At 40.7% G+C, this 20,031-nt stretch overlaps 1 protein-coding gene and 1 long non-coding RNA gene across 12 annotated transcripts; both read left to right on the top strand.

Annotated features, from left to right (window-relative positions):
- Nucleotides 1-1,150: 1,150 nt before the first annotated feature.
- On the top strand, nucleotides 1,151-16,410 carry LOC118316464 (tumor necrosis factor receptor superfamily member 14). 10 transcript variants are annotated; one of them, XR_007030452.1, is made up of 13 exons: nucleotides 3,968-4,366; nucleotides 5,553-5,695; nucleotides 10,021-10,117; nucleotides 10,302-10,430; nucleotides 10,836-10,991; nucleotides 11,794-11,881; nucleotides 11,987-12,162; nucleotides 12,252-12,283; nucleotides 12,851-12,911; nucleotides 14,778-14,961; nucleotides 15,639-15,894; nucleotides 16,171-16,260; nucleotides 16,359-16,410. XR_007030452.1 is itself a non-coding variant. In XM_047330930.1 (10 exons), exons 2-9 carry the CDS (start codon nucleotides 5,573-5,575, stop codon nucleotides 14,916-14,918), a joined length of 942 nt encoding a protein of 313 aa, XP_047186886.1. In that variant the 5' UTR covers nucleotides 3,966-4,366; nucleotides 5,553-5,572; the 3' UTR covers nucleotides 14,919-14,961; nucleotides 16,171-16,263. The 10 variants fall into 10 exon arrangements, 2 of the variants coding, with proteins under 2 accessions (XP_047186886.1, XP_047186885.1); XR_007030451.1 differs by having other exon boundaries at nucleotides 3,969-4,366; nucleotides 14,778-15,128; XR_007030453.1 differs by having other exon boundaries at nucleotides 3,969-4,366; nucleotides 14,778-15,128; nucleotides 15,639-15,806.
- A 3-nt stretch (nucleotides 16,411-16,413) lies between these two features.
- LOC118316624 lies at nucleotides 16,414-19,915 on the top strand. Of its 2 annotated transcripts, none has more exons than XR_004795230.2 (4): nucleotides 16,414-16,508; nucleotides 16,626-16,673; nucleotides 17,175-18,742; nucleotides 19,026-19,915. It is a non-coding gene; the product is annotated as an uncharacterized LOC118316624 (long non-coding RNA). The 2 variants fall into 2 exon arrangements; XR_004795231.2 differs by having other exon boundaries at nucleotides 19,250-19,915.
- Nucleotides 19,916-20,031: the final 116 nt, after the last annotated feature.

The following is a 20,031-nucleotide window of genomic DNA, read 5'->3' on the forward strand; positions in this document are numbered from 1 at the left end:
AACGAACTGCGCTGTGTTGTTGGGCTTTGGTAGTTTTCGTTTTCACACCAGCGATGGTAACAGGCCAGAATTTGTATGTAACTTGTGATTCTGTTCGTGAAGTAGATGAGAAAGTAGTCAGAGACAGCGGTAGTCTAAATGATCCTTAGCATCAAAGTGCAGCAGGTTCTAATGCTGCGTGTTATGAAGAAAAGTGACACGGAAATGAAGTGTACAGGAGATCGGGTAACACCCATAGATTTACTAATTAAAACCGGTAACACCCCATGAAGTAACGCGGAAGTCAGAAAACGTTTTTGGCACATGCGCTGGGTGAGCAACTTTGTCTGGGCAACATCCGGTATCTAGGTTTTAATTATTAAATCTATGGATAACACCAATCAATTTTTAAGCCCAAGGTCCCTGAGCTTGGCCCTCGTGAAAGGCAAGATCTACATATCGAAGCATTAAAAGAAAAAGACAACCAATATCTTCTAACCTGAGCCCTTTTATTAAGGCAAACTGTATTTGAATAAAATGAAATACTTTGGTCCAACTTTCAATTTGATGAAAAGAAAAAATAAATGCTGTATACACTGGCATATCAAACAGGCCATAGCTATCTTGTATACCAATACAAAGATATATATATATATATATATATATATATATATATATATATATATATATATATATATATATATATATATATTATATTTGCATTATAGAGTTCTGCAGATTGTTTTGTTCATAGTGGACAAAAAAAGCAATAGCAATGAGCAGATAACATGCAATGCCAGTTAATTATCAACTTGCTTCATGCAAGTTACTACATTTACTATTAACATTGAAGAAAGCAGAACGGTAATATGTGCCATAATCCTCTATTAATAAGTTAAGTGCAGTTCTCTGTCCCATCATATGCAGCACCACTTCTACAAGGCCATCAGAAGTTTCTCAAGTAAGTGTGATGGCTGTGACTGAATTCTGTCAGAGTACTTTGTGGTTTGGCTCATATAGTAGATACAAACGGCCAGTCTGAGGCGTCAGTTAGAGGAGTTAGTCATCACCCGTATCTCAGCAAATCTCAGGTGAGTGCATGTTAAATCCTGCTTCGTCGTACAGGCCTCAGGCCTCAGGTCACTGTCAACCTGACCCCATAGTAACCAGCGTACCTACTGGTCAGTGAGGTTTTTACAGCTGAATTCTCTTTGTTTCCAGATGTTCTCCTCCTGTTTTGGATGGTACAACTCACCTCAACCCAGATCTCTGTGAGATGGTGTCTTCAGCTCAAGAAAACTGCTAACCTGTCGTTCAAAATGAAATCAACGAGAAAACCTTTGGCTGCTGCATCTGTGTTGTTGGTAAAGTTGTTGTTTCTCTGTTCAGCAGCTCTACTTGGTGAGCATGGTTTCAAGATGTATTGTCATATGCTCGATAATAGTGCAAACATCATTACCAGTAATGAAATGTTTTGTTTCATAGCCAACTCAACTTTACAAAGCTGTACGCTAATGCAATATTATTATGGACATTCATAGATAAAGGACATATATTACAGTGGCAAATAAATGAAATAATGTAATGTAACAAAGAGAGCCAGCAAATCAATGAATGAACTGTAAGTTTATGTAGTGTTTGTTCGTGTAGCCACTGAGAACTCTGGTCTCTGTCCTATCTGCTGAGAGTTAGATTCGAAGATGTGTTACAGGTTGTGCTTGGAAGGGCCTGCGGACGGACGTTTGGAACCAGGAGAAACCAAGAGGAAGGCAGACGAGCGGCTTCTCGTTCCAATGTCCTCCAGTACGGATTTACTAAACATTTTCCAAAGGCAAAGTCATTTGTGTCTAGTATTTTTTTTCTCATATTTACAATGTGCTTTTCTTTTTATTCCCAAACCCATCACCCTAAAACCACTTTCATATCTATTTATAAGTACGGTGCCAGAGAAACTGAGACATCGAGCTCACTCTGTCCAAATTTCAAGACTAGTAGCATTTCAAGAAGCGTATGGTCATGACTCATCTTGCCTGCAGAGATCAGAAACAGAAAAGTAAAAATCTGCAAGTTGTGGTTATTTTGGTCAGCTGATACATGCACAGCTGTTCATATGTTCTAAAATAGTATTCAGAGACACGTGATTAAAACACACAGGAAATGAGAGATCTGTGGCAGATCTAGAGGCTTCAAAAGCTGCTCTGCATGTTACTTTGGACGTTCATCACGTTCAGCTGTGGGCTCACGAGACAGTTTACTAAACTATTCACAATACTTATCTATTCACAACATGAGTATAATTATACAGTAACTGTTCCCCTGCTGCCTGTATACTCTGTCCCAGTGGAGTACTTGTTGAAATGTAAGTTGTGTCAGTATGACAGACACTCACACACAGGGCCGGAGTGGGGCCACTTTTCAGCCCGGGAGTTTCAGACCCAAGACCGGCCCACTTTTTCTATGGTGTGGTGGAAACTGAATACACAAAGCAAAACAGAAACAAACAGTTCAGCTCTTACTACCGTGTAGTTTCTAATTATAATATGTTCTAACAAATGTATTCAATTCAATTCAATTCAATTTTAGAGAAATGCAGAGAACCCTTTGTACTGTCCCTGCATATTTGCTGCACCATCAGTGGAGTTGCCCACACGTGCCAATATCAATGCTGAGTTTGTCTAATGTGTGTTTCAGCAGCTCTGTGAAATACTTGCCTGTGGATTTTTCACAGTCCACCACAGCGACCAACCGCTCATGAATGGCATTTGTGACATATCTGACAATGATAACACACTGGTCCTCTGATGTGACCTCTTGGGTCGTATCAATTTGAACTAAAAACATTCCTGCCTCTCTAACCTCATCTGCAATCATGTCCTTTATCACCTGGCTGAGAACATCCACAACTTTACCAACAATGTCCTTTGAAAGTAGAGTCACAAGAGAACCTCTACCGTTTGCACCAGTGTCAAGAAGCTTCTTGCTTTGCTCAATACAACTGCTAATGTGCTGTTGAAGGCACAGATCATACCGGCTCAGAAGTATGACCAACTCTAGAAAGTTGCCATGATGACTGCAGTATTATAAGTATAAGCAGCCTCTGCTTGACCCCCTCTGTAACCAAGTCCACATTTGCCTATGACTTTTATCACATCTATAATGCGTTCTGTCACCTGACTCTTCTTTTTCACCTGCTCATGATGTAGTCATTTGTTTGCCAGCCAGCAGGCTTTTCACATCTGCCCTTTGAGCCAACAGAAAGTAAGCATCAGCACTATCTCTGTGGATCTTACTTTTCTCATGCTCCTCTATCCGCTCATGAACATGTTTCCATGTTTTCATACCTCCCTTTATGAAAGGACTATCACTTGCTGCAGGTGCAAATGCCAAACACACAGAACAATACAGTGATTGTGTTTTTTCACTGTATGTCAGCCACTTGCGGTTGGTGCCATGCTTGCTGTGAAAAACTTTAGTTAGCAGAGGATGTTTTGTGGGTTGCTGAGGATGGTAATGGAAAGTGTGTCTAAATCCTGTGGTTGAGGATGAGCAAAATAATCAAAATGATGGGTCTCCTCGTCTACACTAGCATCTGTCTTTACCTGTGGAATCTATCACCTCTCCTGCTCTGTGTGTGTGTTATCTAATCTTACATGAAATAACTTTAATTGATATTTGCTCTGTTATCCTCTCTACCTGTCCCTTCTGCAGTCATGGCCTCTGGCTCCTCTCCCTCAGTTTCAGCAGGGGACTGGCCAAGAATAATCATGAAGAGGTCATTCTACTGTATACACAGATCAAACTTGAGGTTGTTATTTTTTTTTAAAGCAATATTTGCATAATATTAGCAAATTCTGTGATTCACTATGGGCGATACAAACAGACTAATATTTAAGCCCAAATGTAGGCCTAATAATTACACTGCTAATCATTAGGCCTACATCTGTCTTTACCAGCTGCCACTTGGGTCTGTCCTCTCCAAAACGTTTCTGTGAGTTTGGCACATTTGGCAGCGGCCTCCTCCACTGACCTCTTCCTCTTGAACCTGCCTCTTCAGGCTCTATGGACCCAACCAACTCCATGTGGGAGGAGGGGGAACTCCCTCCGATGGTACAGCCCATCTGAGGGCGTGGTCAGGCAGAAGCTGCGCTGTGAACTTGGAGAGAAGTGAACTAACCGGACAATTGTCAGTTGTTGTTTTTCGACTGGCCCAAAAGTGAAGTGAAAGTGAAGCGGCCCAACGGGAATCCACCCCCCCCCCCCCCCCCCCGCTACTAACAGACGCACAGTTGATCAGGCGGAGATAGAGCGACTCCGTAGGCTGAGACTTCCGAAGACAAACGAACTGCGCTGTATTTGTCTGAATTCGTTAGTTTCCACTCCCATGGCGGTAAGAGACATGAACGTGTCACGTTTCTTTTCTGTAGATGAGAAAAGAGTCGTAGACAGCGGTGAGCGCTCAGGAGGAGCAAAGAGCAGCAGCTTCTAATGTCGCGGGAGTGACACGGAAATGATTAGTCGACCGAAAGTTACAAGACGTGTTGAGTTGATATGTATCGTTTAGTTCTACTGGTCTGTGGTGTGAACTGATTTTATTAATGCTGCTCTAAGTGGAAGAGAACGACTTGAAACGTGGGTGTGGTTCAGTTGTCACTTTCAGTGTCAGGTTTGGTTCAAGTCAGAACAACAACCTGGAAAGGACTAACTATGGAGTTAGAATTGGGTCATCAAGACAGCGCACAAAAAAAAATGACTCACGAGCGATGTATTTGATTTCACACGCTGTGAAACACTTTACACTCGCGCGAGAGGCTGCTCGTGGAGCGCTTCGTACGCTCGCTATTTATGTTATTACAGTCCCCGGCCAGTAGAGGGCTCTAGGACTTTACTCAAGGGAAGTACGTATAGTCAGGTGCAGAGAGAGGGTACATGTCCGGAGGCATGAGAGGCTTTACCCCCACGTTGGGCATGTCATCATGTCATCATGTCATCATATCATCATGTTATCATGTCATCATATCATCATGTCATCATGTTATCATGTTATCATGTCATCATGTCATCATATCATCATGTTATCATGTCATCATATCATCATGTCATCATGTTATCATGTTATCATGTCATCATGTCATCATGTCATCATGTCATCATGTTATCATGTCATCATGTCATCATGTCATCATATCATCATGTTATCATGTTCTGCCAGCTCCCTGAATAAAGTCACTTGAAGTGGAAATGCCTGGGTCATTGATATACCCAACGTGGGTATATCACTCGCCTTGCCAACAGTATCCTACCTATGTGAAAATCCAACCTGGCAACTCCAGGCTCCCTAAGAGCTGTCAGTCAAAGTCCAGAGGCCCCGCCCCCAAAGTGTCAAACGCTTTCTCCGCGAGCTTAGGAAGCGCTCCACGAGCAGCGGAGCTGCCTCTCGCGCAAAAATAACCCTTGAGCATCAAACTCTACAAAGAAAGGCCCTGGTTGGTTCAAACTGTCAACCTGTCCCCCATAGTAACCAGCGTACCTACTGGTTAGTGAAGTTTTTACAGCTGAATTCTCTTTGTTTCCAGATGTTCTCCTCCTGTTTTGGATGCTACAGCTCACCTCAGCCCAGATCTCTGTGAGATGGTGTCTTCAGCTCAAGAAAACTGCTAACCTGTCCTTCAAAATGAAATCAACGAGAAAATCTTTGGCGGCTGCATCTGTGTTGTTGGTAAAGTTGTTTGTTTGTCTGTTCAGCAGCTCTACTTGGTGAGCATGGATTCAAGATTCAAGGTTTATTGTCATATGCTCGATAATCTTGCAAACATCATTATCAGTAATGAAATGTTTTGTTTCAGAGCCAACTCAACTTTACAAAGTTGTATGATAATGCAATAATATCATGGACATTTATAGATAAAGGAAATATATTACAGTGGCAATAATTATAGCATAGTTTTAATATGAATAAAGTTATATAACTATAAAAATGGAAACATTAACAGGTGATACAGTCTTGTAATCTTTCACGCTGTGGGATGGAGGGGGTGCGACTGTTCCACATCTGTGTGGTTGCTCACCCCCTTTGAGTGTGTTTCCTCAAACTACTTCAGTCAAACAGCCTGAATATTCAGAATTCAGAAGGGCTTGCACGTTCACTCACATCTCCCAGCAGTTAAAAATCAAAGAAACAATAAAATCCATGTCCACATCTTTTCTTTTTTTTTTAAACACTTTATTTGTAATATCCAATCATCATATAAAACAATCGTATTCTCTATTTTACAAATAGCCATAGAAAAACAATCCCAACAAAAGAGAGACAAAGACAGATCAAACCCCAAATAAACCTGACAGACTTGTCACAGACAGCAGACGGACAAGAAATAAAAAAAACAAACAAGCAAACACACAAAAAAAACAAGTGCACCTAACATTCGTTATTACAGGACAGAACAAGGGCAGGTGTAAACATTCAGAGTTCCAGTTCCAGATCAGGTAAATTGTTCACATACGTTATCAGAGGGTCCCAGGTCTTGTAGAATCTGTTGATGGAACCGTTGAGGGTACATCTGATTTTTTCCAGCTTAACATTCTGCATAATGTCCCTAATCCAGTGGTGGTGTGATGGAGGAGTAGCAGCCTTCATTTAAATAAAATCAAGCGTCTAGCTAATAAGGAGGAAAAGGCAATGACCCTCTGTAAATGAACAGGGGGAACAGACCCCCGGTCTACGGTCAGAAATATTCTTGCTAATTTAGCTTTTGAGAAGTGCAACCTGTGTAACACTTTAAACTGTATTAAAGAATGTCTGGAACATATGGAAGAAGAGTGGACCCTAGTAAGAGCCATATCCCATTCCTCATCAGACAGCTGCGCCCCCAAGTCACTTTCCCACTGTTCTTGAATATGTGAAATAGAGAGGTTGCAGCTATCCATGATATGGGAGTAAATAAATGATATTCTGCTCTTATTCAGCATATTGACTCTTAATAGGGAATCCAAACAGGAAGGAGAGGGGAGTGTAGGAAAATTAGCAAAATGTTTACAAGTAAAATCTCTAATTTGCAAGTATCGCAAAAGATGATTATTGGTCAGACAGAATTTTCTGGATAGTTGTTCAAAGCTAGCAAAAGTATCATTAACATACAGGTCCTCAATACTATGAATGCCCTTGTCATACCAAATCTTGAAGCCATTGTCCATTAGGGATGGTTGAAAAAGATGATTATGTATTATTGGTGAGTGAATAGAAATACTCTGAATACCCAGACATCTTTTGAACTGATTTACGATGCGTAGTGATTGTTTCCAAATTCCTGCAAGATTTTAAGGATTTCAGGGGTAGTTGCGATGGGGTTGGTTACATATAGTAAGAAGTCGTCTGCATAAAGCGAGACAGTGTGAGTTAGGCCACCACATGAGATACCTTGTATACTATTATTGCATCTAAGAGCTATGGCAAGTGGCCCTATAGCTAAAACGTAAAGCAACGGACTCACTGGATCCCGTTGTTTAGTCCCTCTGTGAAGAGGAAAATACTCAGATGAGATACTGTTGGTATACTCTGAGGCAGTTGGATCAGTGTAAATGAGCTTGATAAGGTGAGTGAAGTTAGGGCCAAAACCAAACCTGCCAAGTGTATGAAAAAGATAATCCCACTCAACCCGATCAAACGCCTTTTCAGCATCAAGCGATATTACTGCTTCTGGGGATGGAGTGCTAGATTCAGTATAGATGATATTAAACAATCTTCTCAGGTTAAAATAGGATTGTGTGCCCTGGATAAACCCAGTCTGGTCCTCCTAAATGACATGCGGAAGAATTGTCTCAAGCCGGAGTGCAATGGCCTTTGAGAACACTTTACCGTCACAGTTTGTAAAGCTGATTGGTCTATAGGATGAGCAATCTCGAGGGTCCCTATTCTTCTTTAATAACAGTGTAATAGATGCCTGGCGGAGCGTAGGCGGAAGAAGGTTATTCTCCAGTGCTTCTGCATAGACTGAGAGAAGAAGAGGGGCAAGTTTATCTTTAATTTTTTTATAAAAATCAGTTGGAAACCCGTCCGGGCCAGGGGCTTTTCCACTCTGAAGGGACATTATTGCATTGTTGATTTCCTCTAGCGTCAGATTTTGTTCTAATCATTTTTTAGAGTCAGGGTCAATTGTAGGAATGTTCAGATTAGAAAAAAATACTAATACTAATACTAATACTAACCGCAGCGTGATCGGAAATAATGATTGGATCATATTTACAATCTGTAATAACATTAAGCAAATAGGGGTCAACCAAAAAAAATTTATCCTGGAAAATGACTTGTGTGCGTTAGAGTAGTACGAATACTCCCTTTTGGTGGGATGTTTAAATCTCCATGGGTCTATGAGTTTATGTATATCTATGAACGACTGGATTGTTTGCACAGATTTAGACGGTCTTGGTACAGACTGAGAGGAGCGATCCAAGACAGAATCCATCGACAGGTTGTAATCCCCAGACATAATCAAGTGGTAACTATCCAGATTAGGGATGGAGTTTAGCATCTTTTAAAAAAATTATCATCATCAAAGTTTGGGCCGTAAATATTGACCAATACTAAGCGAAGTCGAAACAGCTCTCCCATAACCATCACATATCTGCCATTTGGGTCCAAGATAGTATCTGATACAATGAAAGGAATCTTTTTATGAATGAGTATAGCTACTCCTCTACCTTTACAGTTAAATTGTGAATGAAACATCTGCCCCACCCAGTCTTTGTGAATTTTAGACTGGTCTCGATTTTGAAGGTGGGTTTCCTGTAGGAAAGCAATACCAACCCCAAGATATTGTGAGTGAGAGAGAACCCTTTTTCTCTTAATAGCCTGATTCAGACCCTTCACATTCCAGCTTATAATTTTCATGTCATCTTTACCTGGGACAAGATGTGAATTACTCTGGGTCATTAGAACCACACAATTCAAAAATACCTGCGTCTACGCCATTTAGATGATAAAAAAGCCGGATAGGTGCACAAACTCTATAAAGAACAAATACCACATCAAAACTACTACATATAACACATAAACAAGCCTTAAAAAGGCTACCCCCCCCCCCCAGAAAACTTCAAACTACTGCAAACCTGCATTTGCATGCTACCCGCAATGATGGATACTTTTTTCAATCATTGATGAACCTCTCCAACAGTGTATTATATGACCTGTGACCTCATTTTACATTATTGAAACCATGATATCCATAAACCTTAGAATGTCACTGTAGGGAGATCGGTGGTGATCATAAAAAACAACCAAAAATAAATAAATAAATAAAAAGTAAAAAAGTAAAGCATTTAGGAGGGCATATATATATAGCGTTACGTGTGATGTGTATACACACCTTCACGCACAAAACATTCACTGCCACTATGAACAATGCTAACAAAATAGCAGAGGAGTTCGAATCGCCCCGTGTTGTGGTTTTCCTTTGTTGTTTGGTCGTTTTGGGAGGCATTCATCCACTAGTGAGGTAGTAAAGTCACATAGTGTGTGTTTCCAACGGAATTTGAACGGTTACGAGGTACAAAATGTATAAATTTGATAGATTATTGCGGGAGCTGTCGAAGACACATCTACTCACTATTCATGCTCAAGCGTGCCCCTCATATCCACATCTTTTTAAGTGGGCTTTCCAAAGGAATTCTTTATATGGGCAACACTGGTACTGCTCCAACTTAACAGATGCAGAATACTTGGCTATACATTTTAGGATGATTATTTGAGCTGAATACAGGAACAATCACCTCAGTGGTGAGTCTGTTGGGACAGATGAGCGAGGTCTCAGGGTTTACAATACACTGTTTTCATTGAGAGTTGTTTGGAGTGGATTCTAATAAAAGAAGAGAACATACAATATAATATCCATTGATCTTTCACTGAATTAACTAACAAGCAAAGACCTAACTAATGAATACCAACTTGAATGTCAAAATCTATCAACAAAAACCTGTAGCTCATAAAATCAGAATCATTGTCAACATGTCAACCAAGCTTCACTGAGACAAAACTCTTATTCTTCACAGATATTTTTGATCAACGTCTTCAGTGGGAACACTCTGACCTGTCATCCAGAGACAGAGTATCCGATAGGGGATGAATGCTGTCCTCTGTGTCCGCCGGGTAAGATCCAGCTGAACGATCAACCACACTTACCTTAATCCACCATGTGTCGACTGACTGTGGAGTCAGTCTTGCTTCCATAGTTGGTGCAGTTTATGTTGTGTAATTGGTCAGTGAAGAAGAATGTGAATAGAACTCCACAATTTCTGGTTTTCATAAAATTAAGTTGTGTTCCTTTCAACAGGGAAACGTGTGAAAACGGACTGCACGGAGTACAGGAGCACTTCCTGTTTGCCCTGTGTGAACAGGACCTCCTTCACGACTCATCCCAATGGACTTAGAGAGTGTTTTCCCTGTGCGAGTTGCGGTTCAGGTACATTCACTGTAGATTTAAAATCAGTAAGCAGGCATATTACTGCAAGATGCTGTTTCACAGGGGTTTGACAGTGTCACTGAAGATGCAGAAATGAAGATTTATTTTGCTGAGCACATTACTGATTTGGGTTTGATGAAAACTGGGATCAAAGCTGCAAATAGTTGAGGGTCACAATAGTCTCTGCTTTCATAACTAAGTCACAAGACATTGCACATGATGGTGAGGTCATATTTTTAGTTCTTCATTCTTTGCATGAACTTATAAGAGACTGTGTTGTGTTGTGTCGTTTCTATTGCAGTAGAGAATATCTACTGCAGTTTTTATGAGATGCTAGTTGCTCTCTAGTATATTAAAGAACAGGAGTGTTGTATCTATATATGTAACCTCTATGTGTGTTGACAGGTTCCGGACTGAAGATAAACAGTTTGTGCACAACAACATCAGATACAGTTTGTGAACCTATGGAAGGATTCTACTGTATAGACAGAACAGGGGGCCGCTGTGTGGAAGCAAGGAGACACAAAAAATGTGTCTCAGGACAGTACATCAGACATACAGGTTTGGTTTCTAATCCTGACTTTAAGATTAAATACTTAAAACTGAAAAAAAGCTACAAAGAACGCAGCTTAGAGCGTCCAGTCAGTTGTGTAACTTTTGGATCATCAGCTGACTGCACTCAGTCAGCCACCTTGTGCAGTGCATGTAAACTAATGAAAATACAATTATGATAAATTAATTTAGGAGAAAGAAAAATACTGTTTCACATCCAATATAGAACATTAGATATTCTGCTGTATGGATTTTACTTTGGCTTTGTTCAGTCTATTTACTCCTAAGAGACTGGGTGAAAATTAGATGGGTTGGTTGTCCCACTACCGGAACATTAGTCATGTGTGGGCTGCACCTTTCATTTTTTGTGTTTTTTTCATGTTTGGCAAATGAATTACTCTGAAAATACTAGAAAGTATCAATGCCTACTAGGGTTGTGCAGAGAGAGGATGATCTTGGGGATGAAAGTGATCATAGATATTATTGTTATTTGTGTGTGCGCGTGCGTGCGATTTTTGTCGGATTAAAAAAAACCCTCGGTGTGGCCGGGGTGGCTCAGTGGATAGAGCAGGCACACATACTTTGAGGTTTATGCCTCGAGACAGAGGTCCAGGGTTTCAATCCGACCTGTGACGATTGCTTGCATGTCTTCCCCCCTCTCTCTTCCCTTTCTCACCTAGCTGTCCTGTCAAATTAAAGGCGGAAAAAGCCCCAAAAAATAATCTTAAAAAGAAAAAAAGCCCTCAGTAATTTTGACCCCTTCATAATATGATATGTGCACTAGTAAGTGTATATAATTTGTGTTGTACAGGAACAGCCCTCACAGACACTGAGTGCTCTGACTGCAGTGATGGGACTTTTTCAAATGGGAAATCTACATCTTGTCAACCACACACACAGTAAGTGAAGAGTCCCGTCAGACATGGACACGCCTGGTTTCTTACAGGTGCAGTGAATCTGTGGTATCTGTGCATGTTCCTGTGAAAATGTCCCTGTCGTTGCAGATGTGAATCATTGGACCTTCAGCTGATAAAACCTGGAACTGTGTCGACTGATGCTGAATGTGGAAAGGACTACGATTCAACTAATGTGGTCGCCATTGTAGTGTCTTTTTTATTAATTTGTGTTGTTTTACTTTTTTTACTCTTTTTTTTCTGGAAGAACAAAAGACGTCTATTTGGTAAGATCTGAGTGTTGTCAAAGAAGGTGTTCTCAAGTGACGACATCATTGATCAGGAAGTTTTTCATTGTTTTTTTTATTTGTTAAAGGCAAAATAAGAAGTGCAGCGATTCCCACAGAGGTATGTCTGTTACTCTCCTTTTCACACTGTATCTTCTATGTGTGTGTGCACTGTGGTGGAGGATAATACTTTTTTCATCTAAAGCCTTGTTCACACTACACAATTTTCCACCGTTGACAATTTTTGCAACTCGCTGACAAAAGCCCCTGATGGGATCGATCAGCAGTCGCCAATGGCTGAGTGAACTTTCACAAGACGCGATTAGAGAGGCTCGCCGACGCCTCTTGTAAGATCACTCAGACTCATTTGAACGGACACCTTTGGAACCAATATTGTAGCGATGCTATTGTGTGTACAGGTATTTGGAGAGCTGTGACAGTATCTAAACCCATGTTTGCGTTTGTGTGTACTAGTCTGGGGTTTCTGTGTGACTCCATGTCACCAGCCAGTCCTGTAGTATGAACTCACAACGCCTGCAAGACTCCCGGTCACAAGACAACAAGTCATGTAGTGTGGACTGCACAGCTGACCCACAGTACGACTCTGGAGGTCGTGAAGTGTGAACTTGGCTTTAGTAATTCAATATTTTTTACTTTTTAAATAATAATTCATTATTTTACCCGAAAGCAAAACGCAGCTGGAAGAGAAGGCGAGAACATGGTGGATATGACAGAGGGAACAGTAGCAGGTGAGACAGCAGTGTATTCTTGTGTGTGTGTGTGTGTGTGTGTGTGTGTGTGTGTTTGTGGCTTGATATTTTACAGTTTAAAGGGCAGCAAGCGATTCTAAAGCAATACCAATTTTGTAAAAATCTGCTAATATTTCCTCACCGTCCGTTAGCTGTCGCTTTTGTGTGTGCGGCAGAAAAAAAATCCAGGTTAACTCTGATACCAAAATGTCTGTGAAAGTCTCATATCGGCCGATATCATCGGCCAACTGATATATTGGTCGGGCTCTAATTGAATTTTTCATTGACTGAGGACTATCTTAATGAGCTGACATCATCACTCTGTGAAGTCTTTACGCATGTTCAGGTTTCTGCTTTTTTAACATATTTCTCTCCACAGTGTAAGAGACAACTGGGGGAGAACCAGTGAAAAACTGTTCACTGCAGAGTCAATGTGTTCTAGAATCCTGGTACAATCCCTCTGGGTGCTGGCACATTGTCTTTGTAGAGTACAGTAATAAAAACGCCGCTCCGTGCTACAAGCTGCCCACAGCTCATCATCTCACTCAGATGTTGCTGCGTGGCTGAGAATAAAGTGGTCAGGAACATGAAACTTTGAGAACAATGACTCGAGCGACATGAAGGTCCTGCTGACAGTGAGTGACGGTGCACGTGCCTCCACACTCAGATTTTACTGATCTTCTGTGGAGGCAGAGAGAGCTCACAGCTGGATCTGACCATCAGACTGAGACTGGACTGTGTCAGTCATAAATAAGGACAAAGAGCTGGAACAGTGGCATGATGGGACAGATTGTTGCCCTCAGCGGATGAGTTGGGGACATGCTCCTCACTGTTTATTCTGTTTTCCCTCACAATGGACAATGAATATATACTATATTTACTTTCCTATTGTTTTTGACTGTTTGGGAGTTATGAAATATCAACAGGCTGCTTTTTGATGGGATTTGAAGCTTTATGAAGAAAAAATAAGAATAAGATAATTTACATACAAATACCATTAAGGAAAGTAGAGATTAAAGCTATCATTAAGAACTATATGTGTAAAACCTGGCAGGAATACTGGGGCAGGAAGAAAAGTTTACAGTATTCATAAACGTGTTGGTGAAAATCAAAAATTAAATTTAAATTTAAATTTAAAAAATTAAAAAGATAAATCTTTCCAAGATCTCCCGTAAATTAAAACATTAAGGAGGAAAAACTATATATACTATGCATACATTCATTTGACTTATCATTTTTTCCTATCTGTATATGTATTTTTTTTTATACACACAAAAAAGTACAAAAAAAGAATTAATAAATAAAAATAAAATAGAAAATTGAGACTCATTACTTATCTTTGAGTTGGACATCCACATCTTAACCACACACTCCGCAGAAAAAGTAAATTAATAAACCAGAAAGTTTTCTTCTGATGGAGAAAGAAAGGAATTGATCAGCACTTAATGATGTAAAAGACAGTACTACATCGGGAAAACTCTGAAACCATCTAGTTTGGTTAAGAGCTACAGGAAAAATAAAGATGTTTTATTCTATTTTCTTTCCTCTCCTTTCAATCCACTGCTCACAAATCCAGTAGGTGGCGCTAACGCACCTTAGACTGGTTTTCCAACCATCATTAAAGTTGACAAAGAGTCGTTCTGAATACTTACACGAAAATAATTTATTTCAAACCTTTTACGAAGTCACGTGTTAGCGTGACGTCATGTTGTCGACGGCGCATCTGTTTGGCAAGTGACGCACAGATGCCACCACAGCTCTCAAGCGCTCTAAGGCTAAAGCTAACGTTAGCTTAGCCATGTGCTAATCCTATGTGAAGTGTGGGCGCAGACGACTAGCCGGATGTAAACACACTGTGTTCTGCAGGGTTCGTCGCCACTTTCACGACCCCTGCGTCACGCTGTCAAACCAAGGAGTACCGAGCCCGTGATGGGCCGTGCTGCCCCGTGCCACGGAGGCGCGACACGTCACGGAGGTGCGACGAGGAACGAGGGACGTGTCCACTGATCCGCACCCTGTCCACAGTTTGACTCCATGGAAGAAATCAGAAGTACTGGTTCAATTCAATTTCAACTCAATTTTACTTGTTTAGCGCCAAATCCTAAAATACATCATGTCAAGGCACTTGTAGTGAGGTCGAGACCAGAATATTACAGAGGAAGCCAACAGTTCTCACAAGGAGCAGCACTTGGTGTCTGTAGAACTCAATTTTAACAGGTATAAATCTCTTGGTGTCTACAATCAATCAGCTGTCATTTGATTCTTGAATTGCACATAGCTGCTTGTCTATTGTACATGATGGCTCACTGTCAGGTGGTTATGTTTTCCTGGGACACTTAAACTGAACAGAGCCGTAGTAGATGTCGTCACATGTCGTCACATGCTGTCACATGCTGTCACATGTCGTCACATGCTGTCACATGTCGTCACATGTCGTCACATGCTGTCACATGTTGTCACATGCGCTTGTCCTTGTTCTTCGTGTGCGTGTTGCCCAAGGACTGTGAAGAGGATCTACGAATTCATATCGAGAAGTAGTGCAGCTATAATCATCGCAGTTTAGTCAGTGGGGCTCATAAAATGTGGCAGTCCCCCACCGTTTTAATAGAATTTAAAAAACCAAAATGACGCCTGGTTTAAAAAAAAATAAAAATGAATGATTCTACTAACAAGTAAAAAAAAAATTATCTTCTTCACTTTATTTCAAACTTTTTTTCTCCCTGTCAGGATCCTGTGGAAATATAGGAATTTCTCCACTGATGATATTCGTCAGTAGCCAGGCTGTTGCAGTACATCCATGCAATACAGGTTACCATGGTGAAACCAGTCTGACGATACAGTGGAACCTGAGTTTAGCCCAAAGATAGCGGGTTAAACCACAAATCCTGCGTCCTGGTACGGGCCCTTGGACTTGATGCCGCAACAGTTAATTGATTAGTAATCAACCACTAAATTCATTGATTTGATGGATTAATCGGTTCAGGTAGGTTTAATGGTAAAAAAAAAAAAAGGTCTAAATTCTACGATTTCAGCTTCTTAAATGGGAATATTTTCTGGTTTCTTTGCTCCTCTATGACAGTGAACTAAATATTTTTGGTGTGTGGATAAAACAAAACATCATCTTGAGATTTAATGGATGAAACAACGAATCGATTAAACCCAGAAAATAATGGACAAATGAATCGATAATTAAAATAATCGTTAGTCGCAGCCCTATCTTGATGTGATCCAGACATTAATGTTGTGCTGTTTTCTACAGGTACCGTTGTCACCGACTGTGACAATGGAACTTATATGGACCGACCCAACCGTCTAAATAAGTGTCTCTCCTACACTTCCTGTGTCCAAGGTACAGTGAGTGACATTTAGAAAAATTTAAAAGGTAAACCAATGGCGGTATATTTTATTGATAATAATTATCATTTTTTTTGTTTGTTTTCTTTGTAGCTAATGGTCTTTTTGCCCGGCATAACTGCACAGCAACAACTGACGCTGTTTGTGACGTTTAAGTGGGTAAAAGTTTGGCTGATGATACAGGATGTAGTATAGCAGAGAAACATACACTCTGTGCACGTGGTCAGAGGATCAAAGAACCTGGTAAGAAAAATTTAAGTGTGACTAGTCTGACAGATGTTCCCAGTCTGATTAATGGTGGATTGAACAGCATGTTGCATTCTTGTGTAATGCATCTCAGTTTTGTATCTTTCTCCTCAGGAACCAACAGAACAGATACAAAGTGTGAAGACTGTCCGCTTGGCCAATGTAGGACATTTGTTTTTGTTAAAGGATAACTCTAGAAGCATATAGCACACACTGATCAGGTGTGCCCTGGGGTTTATGATCATTAGATTGACATGTTCATTTCATTTCTTTCATGAGAAATTCATGGAAAAACCTGAATAAATTAGTGGAGATATAACGAATGCACACAGATGCAATACATAATGCAATAAACTATTAACACCCAGACATTTTCTGTGGCTTTTATAAAAATGCTGAACAGGTTCTGGGTTTGTGTTATGAAAAAATCTCAATGACTTTAAAAGAGGGCGCTGTTTAGAGATGCTCACCTTTGGATTTTAGTGTGTTTTTGCAAAATCATGTTTTTTCTACAAGGCAACATTCAACACCAAATGATTCAACTTGTAAATGTTTCTTCTGATACATACATTTATTTTTACATCATTTTAGTCAGGTTGGCATTTTCCATTGGAATTCCATCATAAACAACTCAAGTAGTCTTTCACTTCTCTTATCCAACAGTTGTCCCAAAACCCAAGACGGGGTCAAAGAAGAAGACCCACCTAGTGATGTTGTCTGCATGAGTGCATCCAGAAATACTTTGAGATATTGTTACTTTTTCTTCACACCCCTTCTATTGATTTTGCCAGTCACAGTTGTTTGGCTTGTGACCACTGAACCATCCTTTCTTTGCTTCCCGACCTAATTCATCTAATCTCTGCCACTTAAGAAGTACTCCTTGCCTCCAGTCAACTAAAGTTTACTCACTGTTCATTACATTTTTTCCACATTTCGGAAATCTGTTCTTTTGTGTTATGGCAAGGCTGTAAGTTCACCCTTCACCCATGTAAAGGGAGGAGGAGGTTAGGCGAACTCAGTTGGTTGCAATCAATAACTTTACCATTAGATGCCACTAAATCTTGCACACTTGTCATTTAACCTTTTAGCCACTTACCTAGTGTTGGGCAACGGAAGATTGACAAGGGCTCCTACACGTTTGGTACCTGCCCGACAGAATCACAACACAGATTTCGGTGCCTCGTTTCAATTCCTGAGCTATTTACTGAAATTGCTGCCCTGCTTAAAGGCAACATAAATGAATCAGCATTAGTTAGTTAGTAGCTACCCCAACATAGACAACAAAAATGCCTAAAGCTAAACAGTCAATAGGGTCGCTTTTACAACGGGATGTAAAGCAAATTTCTGAAAACATTTGCTTCTGAAGGGGGAACACATCAAAACTTATGAAGCACATGGTGATGCACGGGATACATTTGAAAGCAGATGGCTCACATTTATTTTTTCTCGCACACTTAAAAATCACGTGTGCACACATGATACAAGTGCACAAAACTTGCTAGTGAGCATTTCTGCTCCATGTGCACAACTGCGGTTCCGTAAGCACGGGGCTGAGACGGGCGTCTTTCACCTTTCCCTGAATTCAAATCATCATTTTTTACAGCATGGCTATTGTCAGTCACTTCCTTCGTTATTAATACCATTAAAAGGATTTTGATATTGTTACTTAGATTGTAAGCTATTTTATTTTAATTATTTCAAGCTTAAACTCCTTAACTGCCTGGATAAACACGCCACCCACAATGGAAACAATCAGTTTCTGTCTTTCTATATTTACAGTATTATCACATTGATGTAGTTCATAATTTTCAAATGTTTATTTTTTGAGAAGTTTTGCTTTCATGTGGTGAACACTGCTGCCTCACACCTAGAAGGGTTCATAGTTCTTGGTTCAAATCCAGCTTCGGTGGACCTAGTTACAGTGTTAATTGAAGCAGTAAAAGCAGCCATGTCTTTGCAGCACTTAGCGTAAATAAATAAAATGTGATGAACTATTTCTCTTCTGTGCAGCTGTTTGCTACATCTTCACACAGTCATCTTGATATGTTCAAACATCAACTTGAAACAATGTGGTTAACAAGTGCTACACTAGACCCGTCACCGTGCACCGTGCACAGGTTTCCCCTCTGGGTAGATCTGCAGTGGAGAGAGTCTGATGTCATCGGCCCTCTGTTTCAGTCTTTCCCCTGGTGCTCGTGGGTCAAGAGGAGCATGACGTTTAACCCTTCAAGGTAAGCACATATACACTGTTCAAAAAAATGAGGGGAACACTTCAATCACTCATCAGATCTTGATGAAGTTGAAATTCTTTACTGATATGCATCGTATAATTTGTTGAGAACAAAATCATGAACAGGTGTCAATGGAAACCAAAATCATAAACCTATTGAGGGCTGGATTCAAAATCACACTGGGGAATAGTACATCAGCCCACAGTTAGCTAGTAACTACTCCATCACGAGTCTACAAGACAACAAAATGCTTCACAGTCTAAAGTGGCTGTATTTCACACAGAAGGATTCCAACACGTACAGCAAATGTTTGAAAAGAAACAGCCTTTGGCGCCAGTGCTGGACCTGTTCTCTTGTGAATGCTGATCGAGCTGCACGGTGCTGGGCTGTGAGCACAGGTCCCAAAGGGAGGTTGGGCCCTCATGGAGTCTGTTTCTGACAGTTTGGTCAGAAACGTGCACACCAGCAGGCTGCTGCAGGTCTTTTTTTTTTTTTGATCTCTGGCAGAGCTCCTCCTGTTCCTCCTCGCACAAAGGGTTAGAAACCAGTACAGCTGCGGGGATGATGCCCTTCCATGGGGCCCAGTCTCCTGGTATCTGCTCCATGCTCTTGACACTGTGCTGGGAGACACAACAAACCTTCTTGCGACCACACGAATGGATGTGCCATCCGGAGGAGCTGGACAACCTGTGCAGCCTGATTGGGATGAGGGGGCCGCCTCATGCTCCCAGCAGTGACAAGGACACTGCCGGAACACAAAACTAGAGAAGAATCAGTCAGGAAGGGGAAGGAGAGAGCAATTGCTTTTAAGGCTCTTTGGGGGCTAGCTTCAGAATACATAGCTGACCTCTTGACCCCCTATGAGCAGCTATGCAACCTGAGATCCTCTGGTAGGTCAGTCCTGGCCATTCCTCTGTCTAATCTTAAAACTAAAGGTTACCAGGCCTTTTCTGTTCGGGCTCCTCAGTAATGGAATGATCTGCCAGAGGAGATCAGGAAAGCAAACACTCTTCTCCAAGTCACTTTTAAAACCCCACTATTTTAGACTAGCTTTTTTTTAATTGATTTCACAGTTGGTTTTTTTTCGTTTTACCTCTCTTCTAAATGATATGTGAAATGCTCTGTAACTTGATTTGAAAAGCGCCATATGAATAAAGGTATTATTCAATCTAATGTCCCTTCTGTGAGTAGACACTTCAGTGTCTCTGAGGGAAGGATAAGATATGTCTGAAGACACAATCACTTGAATATCAGCTGCAATAAAGAAATGTTAAGGAAATGGATTTGCT

The sequence above is a fragment of the Scophthalmus maximus genome, chromosome 3, assembly GCF_022379125.1.
Source record: "Scophthalmus maximus strain ysfricsl-2021 chromosome 3, ASM2237912v1, whole genome shotgun sequence".
Classification (NCBI taxonomy): domain Eukaryota; kingdom Metazoa; phylum Chordata; class Actinopteri; order Pleuronectiformes; family Scophthalmidae; genus Scophthalmus; species Scophthalmus maximus.

What these genes read in the sequence shown, in the direction of transcription:
- LOC118316464 (XM_047330929.1), top strand. Translation starts at nt 5,573, where the DNA reads ATGCTACAGCTCACCTCAGCCCAGATCTCTGTGAGATGGTGTCTTCAG. An exon ending in CTGTCCTCTGTGTCCGCCGG is followed by an intron (nt 10,118 to 10,301) that starts GTAAGATCCAGC and finishes TCCTTTCAACAG; the next exon opens with GGAAACGTGTGAAAACGGAC. An exon ending in ACAGTACATCAGACATACAG is followed by an intron (nt 10,992 to 11,793) that starts GTTTGGTTTCTA and finishes TGTGTTGTACAG; the next exon opens with GAACAGCCCTCACAGACACT.